Source organism: Patagioenas fasciata, chromosome 2 (genome assembly GCF_037038585.1).
Source record: "Patagioenas fasciata isolate bPatFas1 chromosome 2, bPatFas1.hap1, whole genome shotgun sequence".
NCBI classification, from domain to species: domain Eukaryota; kingdom Metazoa; phylum Chordata; class Aves; order Columbiformes; family Columbidae; genus Patagioenas; species Patagioenas fasciata.
In genome coordinates this window covers 169,437,539-169,451,854 of record NC_092521.1, presented here as the reverse complement: position 1 = coordinate 169,451,854, position 14,316 = coordinate 169,437,539, and the positions used below count along the sequence as shown (strand labels likewise).

Genomic DNA, 14,316 nt, shown 5'->3' with positions numbered 1-14,316 from the left:
TACAGAGAGGCTGTGCCGGCGGTGACTGCGCCCGGGCCGGGGGGCGCTGTGGGGATGGGGTCCCTGCAGGGTGATGCGTGGGGGCGATACCGGGGCTGTGGGCAGATGGTGGTGCCAGCAGTGCCGCTCGCCTGCAGCTGCGGGGACCGTGGCCGTGTCCCCACATCCCACCCACCCGTTATTTCCCGCTGCCCCGTGTCTGCCCCACGCGTGGCCAAAGCGGGGTCAGCGGCCACCCGGAGCCCCCCATGCCCACCTCCACCATTCCTGGCCACACGTGGTGCAGCCCGGGGAGACCAGCAGCCCGGGGTTATCAAAACTAAACCTTTACTGGGGAGGCGGCGCTGCCGGCAGCGGGCGGGGGCGCAGCGGGGTCCCCCGCTCCGGCGCGCTCAGGGGGCCGGGCCCGGCTGCCGGCGCTCCTGCATGGAGAAGGACTGGCTGCGGATGCGGAACGCCACCTCCTGCGTGCGGAACGTCAGCCCGAAGATGTCCTCATGGTAGCGGTTCTTGTCCTGGGGGCGGAGGTGTCAGGGCGGCGTGCCGTGCCGTGCCCCGCTGTGCCATGCCGTGCCATGCCATGCCGCGTGTCCCCAGCCCTTACCCGCAGCTCGCTGATGAAGTCCCCCGCCTGCCCCAGCGTCATGCCCGCCTGCTGCACCAGGATGTGCTGCACCGTCTGCAGCACCTCGGTGGCCATGGTGACGTCCCCGCACACGTACATGTGCCCGGCGCTCTGGCACAGCACCCGGTGCACCTCGGCCGCCAGCTGCGTCCGCAGCACGTCCTGCACGTAGGTCTGGGGACACCGCGCCAGGGCGGCGGTGACACCGGCACACGGCCCCGCAGCCCCATCCCCAGCCGTGCTTTGTGCCCTGTCCCTGTCCCCAGCCTTGTTCTGTCCCTGTCCTGTCTCTGTCCCCATCCACACCCCACCCATCTTCATCCCTTCCTTTGTGTCCCCAACCCTGTCCGTGTCCCCCTCCCATTTCTGTCCCCGTCCTTTCTCCGTCCCTGTCCCCATCCCCATCCCACCGTTGTCTCCATCTCCATGTCCCCAGCCGTGTCCCTGTCCCTCTCCCATTTCTGTCCCCATTCCAGTCCCCACTCCATCCTTGTCCTGGTCTCTGTCTCCATTCTTGTCCCCATCCCCAACCGCATCCTGTCCCCATCCCACCGCAGCCCCCACCCACCCCTGTCCTGTCCCACCTTGGGGGTCCCGGGCTGGCGAGAGAAGGCGGTGAGGACCTGGCTGAGGGCCCCCCCCTCCTGCGCCTCCTCCATCTCCTGCCGGTAGATGTGGTCCAGCGCCGAGGCGCGGCAGCCGAACACCAGCACCATGCTGCCCAGGGGCCCGCCTGCAGGGACAGAGCCGGATGTCCCCACCACCCTGTGTCCCCACCGCCCTGTGCCCTTGGGCACCGCGTCCCCACGTTCTCATGTCCCTGTACCCCCATGCACCATGTCCCCACCTCCCCATGTCCCTGTCCCCCCATGGACTATGTCCCCACCTCCCCATGCCCCTGTCCCCCCATGCACCATGTCCCCACCTCCCCATGTCCCTGTCCCCCCATGCACCATGTCCCCACTTCCCTGTGCCCTGCATTCCCACTGCCCTGTGTCCTGCAGCCCCTCATGCCCCTGTCCCCATGTCCCCCATCCCTGTGTCCCTGTCCCCCTGTTCCCCCATGTCCCCCATGCCGGTGTCCCCCCATCCCCACACCACCCTCATCCCCTGTCCCCACCCTGTGACCCACATCCCCCCATCTCGGTGTCCCCACATCCTCATGTCCCCAGCCCCACCCCTCTGTCCCCAGGTTGCCACATCCCTGTGCCCCATTTGCCTTGTCCTGCATGCTGGTGCCACCATGTCCTTGTGTGCCCGTGTACTGTCCCCATCCCGTGGCTGCCACCCCGTCCCTGTGTCTCCCTGTCCCCAGCCTCATGTCCCCCTGTTCTTGTGTCCCCCTGTCCCCAACCTCCGGTTCGCAGTTGGTGCAGCCGGTGCTGCCAGAAGCTGCGGAAGGGTGCGACGCCGGTGCCGGGTCCCACCAGGACACAGGGGACCTCGGGGTCAGGTGGCAGCCGGAACGAGGGGGCCCTGCGGGCAGTGGGTCACTGTGCGGCGGGGACACCAGGACGGTGACCGGGGTGGGGGGACAAGAGGCAGGCAGGGCTGTCCCTTACCCGCGGATGAAGGCTGGCACCGTGTCCCCTGGCTGCAGCCGCGCCAGCCAGGTGGAGCAGACGCCGTAGTGCAGGGGACCCTGCCCATCTGTGGGGACACGGGGGTTGGAGGGGTCGTGGCGGGTACTCCCCAGCAGTGCTGGGGACACCCCTGTCCCCAGGCAGGGCTGCAGGATGGGGCCCTGGGACAGTGCATGGGGGGCAGGGGGTGACTGGTGCCGGGGGGGTCCCCACGTTGCTGGGGCTCCATCAGGTCTGGTGGCAGCGCCCAGGCACTGTGGGATGGGGCCGGGTGGGATCCTGGAGGGGCCCTGGGGACCTGGAGATGTCCCGAGGGATATGGGGGAACCTAGAGATGCCCTGGGAGACCCTGGAGATGCCTTGGGGACCAGAAGATGACTTGGGGGACCTAGAGATGCTCTGGGGACCAGGGAGATGCCCTGAGGGATGTGGGGGGACCTAGAGATGCTCTGGGAACCCCAGAGATGCCCTGATCCTGACCAACATGGTGTCCTGGGAACAGGAGCCACCGAGCCGGGGACAGGGCACAAGGCAGCAGCCCCCGCCCGGGACCCCCAGCACCCCGGGCGCCCCTTCCCGCTCACTCTCGCTGTGGTAGGTGACGACGGCCACGGTGAGGTGGATCTCCCCAGGGCTGGGGCCGGGCGCGGAGCTGATGGAGTAGTAGCGTGGCTGGAGCAGCGGCAGCTGGGTGAGCAGCAGGGACGCGGGCAGCCCCACCGAGGGGAACTCCTCCAGCACCTCCAGCAGCGTGGGGCACCGGAACCACTTCCAGTCCTCGTACAGCCGGGCGTCCTGCAAGGCACCAGCTGGGCCACGGCCACCGCCTGCCTGCCCGGCCCGGCAGAGACCCGGCTGCCTGGCCAGGGGGGCCCAGCATCCCAGTATCCCAACATCCCCACCAGGGAGGGGCCAGCATCCCAGTATCCCAATATCCCAACCAGGGAGGGGCCAGCATCCCAGTATCCCAACATCCCAACCAGGGAGGGGCCAGCATCCCAGTATCCCAGCCACAGAGTGGCCAGCACCCCAGTACCCAGTATCCCAGCCAGGCATGACCCAGCACCCCAGTATCCCAATCAGGGAGGGGCCAGTGCGCTGGTGCCCCAGCCCCCCAGTCCCCGTCCTGGGCCAGCAGCCCCTGACCTGGCTGAGCTGCTGCAGGCGCTGGCGCTGGGCCGGCTCTCGTGCCAGCGTGGCCAGGAGCCCCAGGAACCGGGGGCTCGGGGGTGTCGCCACATCCAGGAAGAAGGTGAGCGCCTGGGCCAGGGTGCAGGGGGGCAGGCGGCTCTGCGGCACCCAGCACCGGGGACCGTCTGCGGGAGAGCGGGTGGGATGGGGATGGGGACGGGGATGGAGAGGCACAGCCCCTGCCACAGCCCTTTTCCTTTCTCCTTCCCCTTCTCTTTCTCTTTATTCCCTTCCCCTTCTCCTCTTCTTCTCTTTCTCTTTATTCCCTTTCCCTTCTCCTTCTCTTCTTCTTCTCCCACTTCCCCTCTTCTTTCCTTTCCCCTTCCCCTCCTCGTTTCCTTTCCCTTTCCCCTTCCTGTTCTTCTTTCTCCTTCTCTCCCCTTTCCCTTTCTCCTTTTCTTCTCTTTATTCCTTTCCCCTTCTCCTTCTCTTTATTCCCTTCTCCTTCTCTTCTCCTTCTCCCCCTTCTCCTCTTCTTTCCCTTTCCCTTTCCCTTTCCTTTTCCCTTTCCCTTTCCCCTTCCCCTTCCCCTTCCCCTTCCCCTTCCCTTTCCCCTTCCCTTTCCCCTTTCCCTTTCCCCTTCCCCTTTCCCCTTCCCCTTCCCCTTCCCCTTCCCCTTCCCCTTCCCCTTCCCCTTCCCCTTCCCCTTTCCCTTTCCCCTTCCCCTTTCCCCTTCCCCTTCCCCTTTCCCCTTCCCCTTCCCCTTCCCCTTCCCCTTCCCTTTCCCCTTCCCCTTCCCCTTTCCCTTTCCCCTTCCCCTTCCCCTTCCCCTTCCCCTTTCCCCTCCTTTCTCCTTCCCTTCTCTCCCCCTTCCCCTTCTCCCGGTTCCCCATCCCCGGTCCCGCCGTCCCGGTGCGCACCGGCCGGGTCCCCCTCCAGGCTCTCCACCAGGACGGGCTGCTCGGGGCCCGGGGGCTCCTCCACGCGGCCCAGCAGCCCCCGCACCAGCTCGGCCCGGTTGGCCGGGAACACGCCGAGGTGGTCGCCGGGCTGGAAGCGCAGCTCCGCCTGCCCCCCCGAGCCCAGCCGCACCAGCAGCGTGGCCCGGCTGCGGGGGGGTCAGCGGGGCGGGAACCCCGGGCCGCGGGACGTTCCGGGGGGGATGGGGTGTCCTGGGGACCCCAGGGGTGTGGGGCTGGAGTGGGAGAGGAGCAGAAAGGCCGGGGGGGGAGGGTCCCAGCGACGGACGCGGGCGGGATGGGCGGTCCCGGGGATCTGGGGGGGTCCCGGGGGTGAGGGGTCCCAGGGGTGGGGGATCCTGGGGTGGACAGTCACAGGGATTTGGGGCGGGGATGGGAGATCCCGGGTGGGGGTCCCGGAGATCGGGGGTCCCGGAGATGGAGGGTCCTGGGGATGGGGGTCCCGGAGATAGGGGGTCCTGGGGATGGGGGTCCCAGGTGAGGGTTCCAGAGATCGGGGGTCCCGGGGATGGGGCGTCCCGGGGATGGGGGGTCCCGGGGATGGGGGTTCCCGGAGATCCGGGGTCCTGGGGATGGGAGATCCCGGGTGGGGGTCCCGGGGATGGGGGTCCTGGAGATCCGGGGTTCTGGGGATAGGAGATGCCGAGTGGGGGTCCTGGGTGCTGGGTCCCGGGGATGGGGGGTCCTGGGGATGGGAGATCCCGGGTTGGGGTCGCGGGGATGGGAGGTCCTGGGGATGGGGGTCACCTGGACTCCTCGCTCTGCAGGTTCTCCACGGAAAGCACCGTGCAGGGGAACACCCGGCGCTTGTGCAGGTGGGACAGCCCTGGGGGGACACGGGTGGGGCTGGGGGAACACCGGAGGGCAAGAGGAGGGCAGGGGGGTGACATGGGGGCTGGGAGGGGGTGGACAGTGGCGGGGAGGACTGGGGGGCTCACGGGAGGTGGGAGATCACAAGGAGGTGGGGGAGTCACGGGGGCTGTTGGGGTCCTGGGAGGGGACAGGGGGGTGACGAGGGGGTTGGGGGAGGTCAGAGCGGGGCTGGGGAGCCATGGGGAGGAGATGAGGTGTGGCGGGGGTTGGGGTCACCATGGGGAGCTGGGGGGGGTTCCGGGAGGTGCTGGGGGTGTCCCGGGGGGGCTGCGGGGCGGTACCGGCCAGCGTGTCCGTGCCCTGGGGCTGCCCGACCAGCCGGTGCCGCTGCCGCTTCCAGCCCTGCGGGGGGGCGAACAGCTCCTCGGCCCCCGCCGCCCCGTCCCCCACGCAGAAGGTCTCGCAGGCGGCCTGGGGACACGGGGGGGACACGGTGGGTGCCGGGGGGTCGGCGGGTGCTCCCCCCCGCCCCGGCGCCCCCCCCTGACCTGGAAGACGAGGCGGGCCCAGGTGTGGAAGGACTCCTCCTGCGCACACAGCTCGTCGCCCTCCCCCATGGGCAGGATCCGCTCCCCCCCCAGCTCCTCCAGCCGCGTGTCCACCGCCCGCGCGAAGGCGCAGAAGTGGGGGTACGCGCGGGACCCCAGCCCGAACACCGCGAACCTGCGCCGGGGGGTCAGCATGGACCCTGCACCCCCAGGCGCAGAAATGGGGTACGCGTGGGACCCCAGCCCCAACATCATGAACCTGTGCCGGGGGGGCTGAGTATGGACCCACTGGCAACCGCCCATGGGGGGCTGGGGCCTGCAAAGAGGGGGCACCCAGGGCTGGGGGGGTATCCAGGGATGTGGGTGGGGGGTGCTCAGGGCTGGGGGGAGGGGGGCGATCCAGTGATGTGTGTGGGGAGCAGCTAAGGCTGGGAGGGAGATGCTCAGGGATGTGGGTGTGGGACACCTGGGTACCCAGGGCTGGGGGGGCAGATGCCCAGGGATGTGGGTGGGGGGTATCCAGGGATGTGGGTGAGGGGTACCCAGGGTGGGAGGATGCTCGAGGCTGTGGGAGGGAGGCTCAGAGTGGGGGGACAGGGGCTGTGGGTGGGGGCACCCAGGTCCGGGGGTCAGGGTGGGGGCTGTGGTTGGGGGCTGTGTGAGCAGGGTTGGTCGGGGCTGTTACAAACGGGGCGCAAGGTTGGGGACACCCGGGGCAGCTTCTGCCCCCTCCCACAGGTGCCAGGGCCGGTGGCCCTGCTGGCTCTGTCCCCTCCCCAGCTGTTACCAGCCACAGACGGGCCTGTCCCCTCCCCAGCTGTCACCATGTGCCCAGCCCCGTGTGACACCCCAGCTGGGGCACCCCGAGCCCAGCAGCCGGCGTGCCCCGGCAGAGCGCCGTCCCCGTCCCCGTCCCCGTCCCCGTCCCATGGCGGTACCGCAGGGCGCCCAGCGCGCCGGCGCTGTCCGTGTTGCTCAGCTGCCGCCGCTTCTTCTTCCAGGAGGCGACGAGCTGGTCCGACTGCGAGACGCTGTTGAACCGCAGCTTGTAGCTCCTGCGAGGGAGAGGAGGGTGGGGGGGGTCAGGGTGGGGGGGCCCTTCCCCAGTCCCAGCCAGGCACCCCCGGCCTCCCCGGTGCTCACTTGGGCGGCTCAGCCTGGGATGTGCTGGTGTAGGGTGAGGTCATCTCCATCAGCGCCTTGGAGAAGCTCTGTCGGGAGCAGCACGTCACCGCGCCATCCTTCATCCTTGTCCTCGTCCCATCCTCATCCCCATCTGCATCCCCATCATCTTCATCCCCACCTGCATGCCCATCCTCACCCCATCCTCATCCCATTCCCATCCTCATACCATCCCCATCCTCATCTCCATCCCTATCGTCATCCTCATCCCATCCCCATTGTTATCCTCATCCTCACCCCCATCCCCGTGCTTATCCCCATCCCCATCCCATCCTCATCCCATCCTCATCCTCATCCCATCCTCATCCTCACCCTGGTCCTCACATTCATCCCCATCCCAATCTCACCCTCATCCTCATCCCATCCTCATCCAGTCCTCATACGCATCCCCATTCTCATCCCCGTCCCCATCTTCATGTGAAAACCCATTCTCATCCTATCTTCATCCTCATCTTCATCCGCATCCCCATTCTCATCCCATCTTTATCCTTATCCCACTCTCATCCCCATCCCAACCTCATCCCCATCCCCATCCTCATCCCCATCCCAACCTCATCCCCATCCCCATCCTCATCCTCATCCCCATCCTCATCCCATCCCCATCCCATCCTCACCCCCATCGCCATCTGAAACCCCATTCTCATCTCATCTCATCCTCATCTTCATCCACATCCCCATCCTCATCCTTATTCCCTATCCCATCCTCATCCCCATTCCTATCTCCATCTCCGTCCTTATCCCCATCCCCATCCTCATGCCCATCCCCATCCCCATCCTCATCCCCATCCCCATCCCATCCTCACCCCCATTACCATCTGAAACCCCATTCTCACCCTATCCTCATCCTCATCTTTATCCACATCCCCATCCTCATCCTTATCTCCATCCTCATCCTTATCCCTATCCCAACCTCATCCTCATCCCCATCCTCATCCCATCCCCATCCCATTCTCATCCCATCCTCACCCCCATCGCCATCTGAAATCCCATTCTCATCCTATCCTCATCCTCATCTTCATCCACATCCCCATCCTCATCCTTATCCCTATCCCATCCTCATCCCCATTCCTATCTCCATCTCCGTCCTTATCCCCATCCCCATCCTCATCCCCATCCCCATCCCCATCCTCATCCCCATCCCATCCCCATCCCATCCTCATCCCCATCCCCACCCCCTATCCCATCCTCATCCCCATCCCCATCCCCATCCTCTTCCCCATCCTCATCCCATCCCCATCCCATCCTCATCCTCATCCCCATCCCCATCCTCTTCCCCATCCTCATCCCATCCCCATCCCATCCTCATCCTCATCCCCATCCCCATCCCCATCCTCATCCCCATCCCCATCCCCATCCCCATCCCCATCCTCATCCCCATGCCCATCCTCATCCCCATCCTCTTTCCTATCCTCATCCTCATCCCCATCCCCATCCCCATCCTTATCCCATCCCCCTCCCCATCCCATCCTCATCCTTATCTCATTCTCATCCCATCCTCATCCTCATCCCCATCCCATCCTCATCCTCATCCCCATCCTACAGCCCTCACTTCTGCACACTCGGGGGGGTCCCCATTGCCGAAGGTGCTGGTCACCACCAGCACCAAGGTCTCATGCTCCAGGGACACCACATCATACTCATCCATGCACAGCACCTGCATGGGGGGACACATGGGGTTGGGACATGGGCAGGGGGCTGCAAATAGCACCTCTCCCCATCCGAACCCCCCCCAACGGGGCCTTTGGCCCCGTTGGGGGGGGTTCGGATGGGGGGAGGTGCCCATTGTAGCCCAGGCTTCTGCTCCCCCTGCCCACCTTGGGGTCAAAAGCGTGTCGGAAGAGCTGGCAGAGGTTCCACGCGTAGGTGCGGGATTTGCCGGTCTCGGTGGCATAGAGGATGGTGGCCTTGACCCGCCGTGCCATCATGTGTCCCATCAGCTTGGCCGAGATCTTCACCGCGCTGGATCATGGGCTCAGTGTCCAACCCACGGGCTGGGGTCCCCAAGACCACCCCCCAACAAGGGTGGGCACCTACTTGGCCACCTCCTTGAAGGTCTTTCTCCTGGTGACGGTGGTGCCTTTGGAGACGTAGACCTTCCAGGCATCGGGCTGTGGGGCGGGCAGGGGGTCAGCTGTGGGGCTGGGGGGGCTAAGGGGGGCGTGTGGCGGGCAGAGGGTCAGCTGTGGGGCTGGGGGGTGTGGGGTGGGCAGGGGGTCAGCTGTGGGGCTGGGGGGGGCTGTGGGACTTTGGGGTGGGCAGGGGGTCAGCTGTGGGTCTGGGGGAGTCTATGGGGCGGGCAGGGGGTCAGCTGTGGGGCTGGGGGCGGCTGTGGGGCTTTGGGGCGGGCAGGGGGTCAGCTGTGGGTCTGGGGGAGTATGTGGGGCGGGCAGGGGGTCAGCTGTGGGGCTGGGGGAGTCTGTGGGGTGGGCAGGGGGTCAGCTGTGGGGCTGGGGGGGTGTGGGGCAGGCAGGGGGTCAGCTGTGGGGCTCGAAAAGGCTGTGGGGTGGGCAGGGGGTCAGCTGTGGGGCTGTGGGGGGCTGTGGGGGTGTGGGGTGGGCAGGGGGTCAGCTGTGGGGCTGGGGGGAGCTGTGGGGGTGTGGGGTGGGCAGGGGGTCAGCTGTGGGGCTGTGGGGAGCTGTGGGGGTGTGGGGTGGCCAGGGGGTCAGCTGTGGGGCTGTGGGGACTGTGGGGCTTTGGGGCGGGCAGGGGGTCAGCTGTGGGGCTGTGGGGGGCTGTGGGGGTGTGGGGCGGGCAGAGGGTCAGCTATGGGGCTGGGGGGGGCTGTGGGGGTGTGGGGCTGTGCCCACCTGGTAGCGGAAAGTGGGGCAGAGCTGGTAGTTGACCATCTCCTGGTGGAAGACGGGGGTGAGGCTGCCCGAGATGGGGGGCACGATCCAGACCCAGTCGGCCGGGCACCCCCCCCGCGTCCGCAGCTCGTTCTCCATGTGCTTCACGAAGGACTCGGTGGCCGCGTGGTGGTCCACGATCGTCACCTTGGCCACCTGCGGGGACGGTGAGCTGGGGGTGCTGGGAGCGGCCGGTGTGCCCCCCGGAACGGTGGCACCGCGGGGTCCCGTGTCCCACCTGGTAGCTGTGCAGCACGGCGACGTTCACCTCCACCGCCGCCTTGTCCTTCCAGAGGGACGACGTGGTCCGTGTGTCCAGCCCCATGCGCAGCGCCACCTCCTGCCGGCGGGGAGCGCTCAGCGCGGGGCCCGCGGCGCGGGGGGCGCGGGGGTCCCGGGGCGGGGGGCTCACCGGCAGCAGGTTGTAGCGGTGGCTGTCGCAGAGGTTCCTGGTGCCGATCTCGCTGCTCATGTACCAGCCGTTGAAGGGGGCGGCCGGGAACTCCAGCCCCCCGATCTCCAGCAGCATGTTGGACACGGCCGGCAGCGCGTACCAGCGCAGCCCCAGCTCCGCGAACCACGCCAGCCTGCGGGGGGGGCGCATGGAGACACACACCACCCCCGTTCCCCCCGCTCCCCCACCCTCCATCCCAGCCCCTCCCAGCCCCACAGCGCGGGGGTGTCCCGCGGGGCCGGGTCCCTGGGGCACAGCCCCACTCACGTGGGGTGCTGCAGGGGCACCTCGAGGACCAGCTCGGGCGGGAGGGGGAAGAGCTCGGGGGGCTCGTCGGGGCCCTGCAGCAGCAGGGGCAGCACGTCGAAGCGGCCGCCGCCGGGGCTCCAGCCGTGCTGGACGCAGAGCTGGGGGGCGGCAGCGTCAGGGCGGGGGTGGCGCTGGGGGGACGGGGGGTCCCGGGGTGCGGGGGTGTCCCCACCTCGGTGACGTCGACGTTGGCCGGGTCCCCCAGCACGGAGCCGTCGGGCTGCCGGTAGCCGGCATAGCGGATCAGCTGCGTGTTCCAGATGCGGAAATCGCCCCGGCCTGGCGTCCGCGGGGGGAAGATGGTGATGGCTGACCTGGGGGGCCGGGCGGGACGTCACCGACACCCCCGGGGGCTGCGGGGCTGGGGGTCCTGCCCCGGGGGTGCGGTGGCTGGCAGGGCTCTCACCGAATGTTGCCGCGGTTGGTGGCGTATTGGATGTGGGTGCAGAGGAAGCTGAACATCTCCGCCACGTTGGCGCAGTCCCGGGCGTCAAACACCTGTGGGGTGGGGTTGGGGGGGACACGGGGATGTCCTGCTGCCCCCTGCCCAACCATGGGGCGGCCGCCCCGGGGTGACCCCCTGGTCGTGGGGCAGGTGTGGGGAGGGTCCCCGCTGCGCTGCCCCCGCCCTCACCTGCAGCTTGTTCCACTGGATGCGGCCCACGCAGCGCGCTGCATTGCGCCAGGCCTGCTTGGCGCCGAACACCAGCTCGGGCTCCAGCAGCTGGTAGGTGCCGGTGGCGGCGATGGCGGCTTCCACCTCCCGCAGCCGCTGGGCGTGCGCCGGGGAGTTCTCCCTGCGGGGACCCGAGCCTCGGACCCCCCGACCCCCGACAGCGCCACAGGGTGTGGGGTGCCCTGGGCAGGGCTGGGGATGTGGGGGGGTCCCAGGGCAGGGATGGGGATTTGGGGTGTCCTGGGGTAGGGATGGGGAAGTGGGGCATCTTGGGCAGGGATGGGAGTGTGGGATGGTCTGGAGCAGGGATGGGGACATGGGGGTCCCAGGGTACAGATGGGGAGCAGGGCACTTTGAGGCAGGGACAGGGCAGGAGCTGGGGGGTGCCCTGGGGCAGGGCTGGGGATGTGGGGGGTCCCAAGGGCAGGGCTGGGGAGCAGGGCGCTTTGGGCAGGGACAGGGTAGGAGCTGGGGGGTGCCCTGGGGCAGGGCTGGGGATGTGGGGGGTCCCAAGGGCAGGGCTGGGGAGCAGGGCGCTTTGGGGCAGGGACAGGGTAGGAGCTGGGGGGTGCCCTGGGGCAGGGCTGGGGATGTGGGGGGGTCCCAAGCGCAGGGCTGGGGAGCAGGGCGCTTTGGGGCAGGGACAGGGTAGGAGCTGGGGGGTGCCCTGGGGCAGGGCTGGGGATGTGGGGGGGTCCCAAGCGCAGGGCTGAGGAGCAGGGCGCTTTGGGCAGGGACAGGGCGGGAGCTGGGGGTGCCCTGGGGCAGGGCTGGGGATGTGGGGGGTTCCAGAGGGAGGGCTGGGGACACGGGGGTCCCAGGGTAGAGATGGGGTGCAGGGTGCTTTGGGGTATCTGTCCTGGGCAGAGCGGGGGCTGGGGGCTGTCCCGGGACACAGCTGGGGCTTTGTGGCACCTTGGGGCAGCGTGGGGATGTGGGGCTCTGGGGAGGGGCAGGTCTGTGGGGCTATGGGGCCGTGGGGTCCCTCACCGCCGCAGGGACAGGTAGTACTGGCTGATGAAGTCCCGGGCCAGGCCCAGCAGCTCCTGGGGGGGCCGGGTCCCCTCGGGGGCGGGCGCCGGCAGCGGCCGCGGCAGCACCAGGGAGCCCAGGCAGCGCTGCCCCGAGCACGGCAGCTCCTGGGGGTCAGCGGGGCTGCACCACAGCCTGCTCCTGCAGTCCCCGGCCCCACACAGCCCGGCCCGTGCCCGCCAGCCCCGCACCCCATCCCGCACACCATCCTGCACCCCATCCCGCACCCCATCCTGTCCCACATCCCTGCATCCCATCCTGCACCCCATCCTGTCCCACATCCCTGCACCCCATCCCGCACCCCATCCTGTCCCACATCCCTGCACCTCATCCCGCACCCCATCCTGTCCCACACCCCTGCACCCCATCCCTGCACCCCAACTTGTCCCACACCCCTGCACCCCATCCTGCACCCCATCCTGTCCCACACCCCCACACCCCATCCTGCACCCCATCCCAGCACCCCATCCTGTCACACATCCCTGCACCCCATCCCTGCATCCCATCCCTGCACCCCATCCTGGCACCCCATCCTGTCACACACCCCTGCACCTCATCCCGCACCCCATCCTGCATCCCTGCACCCCATCCCACACTCCATCCTGCACCCCATGCTGTACCACATCCTGGCACCCCCATCACTGCACCCCATCCCTGCACCCCCTCATCCCTACAGCCCCCAGTTCTATGTGCCCGATCCCCATGTTCCCCACCCCCACGCCCCAGCCCTGCAACCCCCATCGTTGTGCCCCCCAGCCCCGCACCCCTCAGCCTCGCACTCCCCATCCCCACAACCCCCATCCCCACACCCCCCAGCCCCCCACCGCCATCCCGGCGCGCCCACCTGCAGGGCCTGGGCGCAGAGCGTGTCGTAGCCGATGCTCCCGGTCTCCCAGTTCTTCAGCCGGGCGAAGCGGGGGGGCTCCGCCGGGCGGGTGGGCGCCGAGCTGGGGGGGACAGCCCTGAGCCCTGGGCACGGGGGGCCCGGCCTGTCCCGTGCAGGGGCACAGCTGGGCCGGGGGAGCAGCCCCCACTGCACTTGTTCCGGTGGCTCCGGCACCAGGACCCCGGGGTGCTGGGACCGGCTGTGGGGATGGTGGCCCCCGGCGGGGCGGGGGAGGTGGGCAGGGCACGGGGGACACTGGGGACACTGGGGTGATGGGACCCGTGGAGGTGGGTTGCAGGGGGTGCTGGGCTGAGGGGGGTTGAGCTGGGGGTGCTGGGTAGGGGGTGCTGGGCTGGGGGGGGGTGAGCTGGGGGTGCTGGCTGGGGGGGTTGAGCTGGGGGTGCTGGGGGGGTGTAGGGCGTTCCTGGGCCTCGTGCGTGCGAATGAACAATGGCCATGAGTCAGAGCGGGCTCCCGGCCACCGAGGGGTGAACGGCCCTCCCATCGCCATCCCCGTCCCCTGCGGGTTGGGGTGTCCCCACGCGTCCTGGCACCGCTCTGCCTCCCATCCCCACTCCACCCCATGCGTCCCCTCCCTATACGTCCCTATATGTGCCCATACATCCCATCTGCCTCAGCACACCCCAGTAAGTCCCGACACACCCCACAGGCTGTCAGGGGGCCGGGACACGGCAGTGGGGCTGGCAGGGACATGCTGTGGGGCAGGGGACGCTGGCATCATGCTGTGGGCACCGTGGACAGGTGGGTGTGGGCTCTGCACCTCCCTCTGCCCGGCGAGCAGCGCGCATCGTCCTGCCGGGGACACCTCTCTGGTGGGGGCGCATTCCTGGTGGCCTCAGCCACGCGAGGATGTCCCCATGTGCCACCGCAGGGCCAAGCAGGAGGGGGCCAAGCGAGGGGTCCCCATCGAGGTACGAGGACCCGCAGCCCGGTTGCGCCGCAGCCCAGCAGGTGCCCCGTCCATCCCGTCCATCTGTCCGTCCCCCCGGCCGCCCCGCACCCACCTGCGGCGCTCGGTGCCGGGGGTCTCCTCGGGCGCGGCGCTGAGCTGGCGCGAGCAGAGGCCGAGGCCGCAGGAGCGGGCAGCGCCGGGCAGCACGGCCGGCAGGTTGCCCATCGCGCCGCCACTGAGCCGCCGGGGCCGGGAGCGGCCGCTTCCTCCGGCCGCCGTGGGGAAGTGGTGACCTCGGCCACGAGCGCCCCCGCCCCGGCACAATGGGCACCCCCCAC

At 68.9% G+C, this 14,316-nt stretch overlaps 1 protein-coding gene across 3 annotated transcripts; it reads right to left on the bottom strand.

The window, feature by feature from the left end:
* Positions 1-320: 320 nt before the first annotated feature.
* On the bottom strand, positions 321-14,306 carry NOS3 (nitric oxide synthase 3). 3 transcript variants are annotated; one of them, XM_065831355.2, is made up of 26 exons: positions 14,091-14,306; positions 13,024-13,126; positions 12,138-12,286; positions 11,106-11,268; positions 10,878-10,969; positions 10,644-10,785; positions 10,430-10,569; positions 10,121-10,295; positions 9,947-10,048; positions 9,670-9,864; positions 8,897-8,970; positions 8,677-8,821; positions 8,412-8,516; positions 6,824-6,891; positions 6,619-6,735; positions 5,681-5,855; positions 5,474-5,603; positions 5,067-5,145; positions 4,260-4,447; positions 3,355-3,524; positions 2,793-3,003; positions 2,188-2,275; positions 1,980-2,101; positions 1,210-1,358; positions 605-799; positions 323-515 (listed from the first exon to the last, which is right to left on the bottom strand). In XM_065831355.2, exons 1-26 carry the CDS (start codon positions 14,201-14,203, stop codon positions 393-395), a joined length of 3,513 nt encoding a protein of 1,170 aa, XP_065687427.1. In that variant the 5' UTR covers positions 14,204-14,306; the 3' UTR covers positions 323-392. The 3 variants fall into 3 exon arrangements, with proteins under 3 accessions (XP_071661586.1, XP_071661585.1, XP_065687427.1); XM_071805485.1 differs by lacking the exon at positions 14,091-14,306 and having other exon boundaries at positions 321-515; positions 10,430-10,503; positions 13,024-14,071; XM_071805484.1 differs by lacking the exon at positions 14,091-14,306 and having other exon boundaries at positions 321-515; positions 13,024-14,070.
* Positions 14,307-14,316: the final 10 nt, after the last annotated feature.

Bases quoted from the DNA above. Each gene is read 5' to 3' on its own strand.
- NOS3 (XM_071805484.1), bottom strand. From the start codon at position 13,650: ATGGGGTGGAGTGGGGATGGGAGGCAGAGCGGTGCCAGGACGCGTGGG. The intron at 8,971-9,669 runs GTGGGCACAGCC...CCCGCCCCACAG, and splicing joins GCCCCACTTTCCGCTACCAG to CCCGATGCCTGGAAGGTCTA. The intron at 5,856-6,618 runs GTACCGCCATGG...CCCCCGGCGCAG, and splicing joins GGCGCGCTGGGCGCCCTGCG to GTTCGCGGTGTTCGGGCTGG.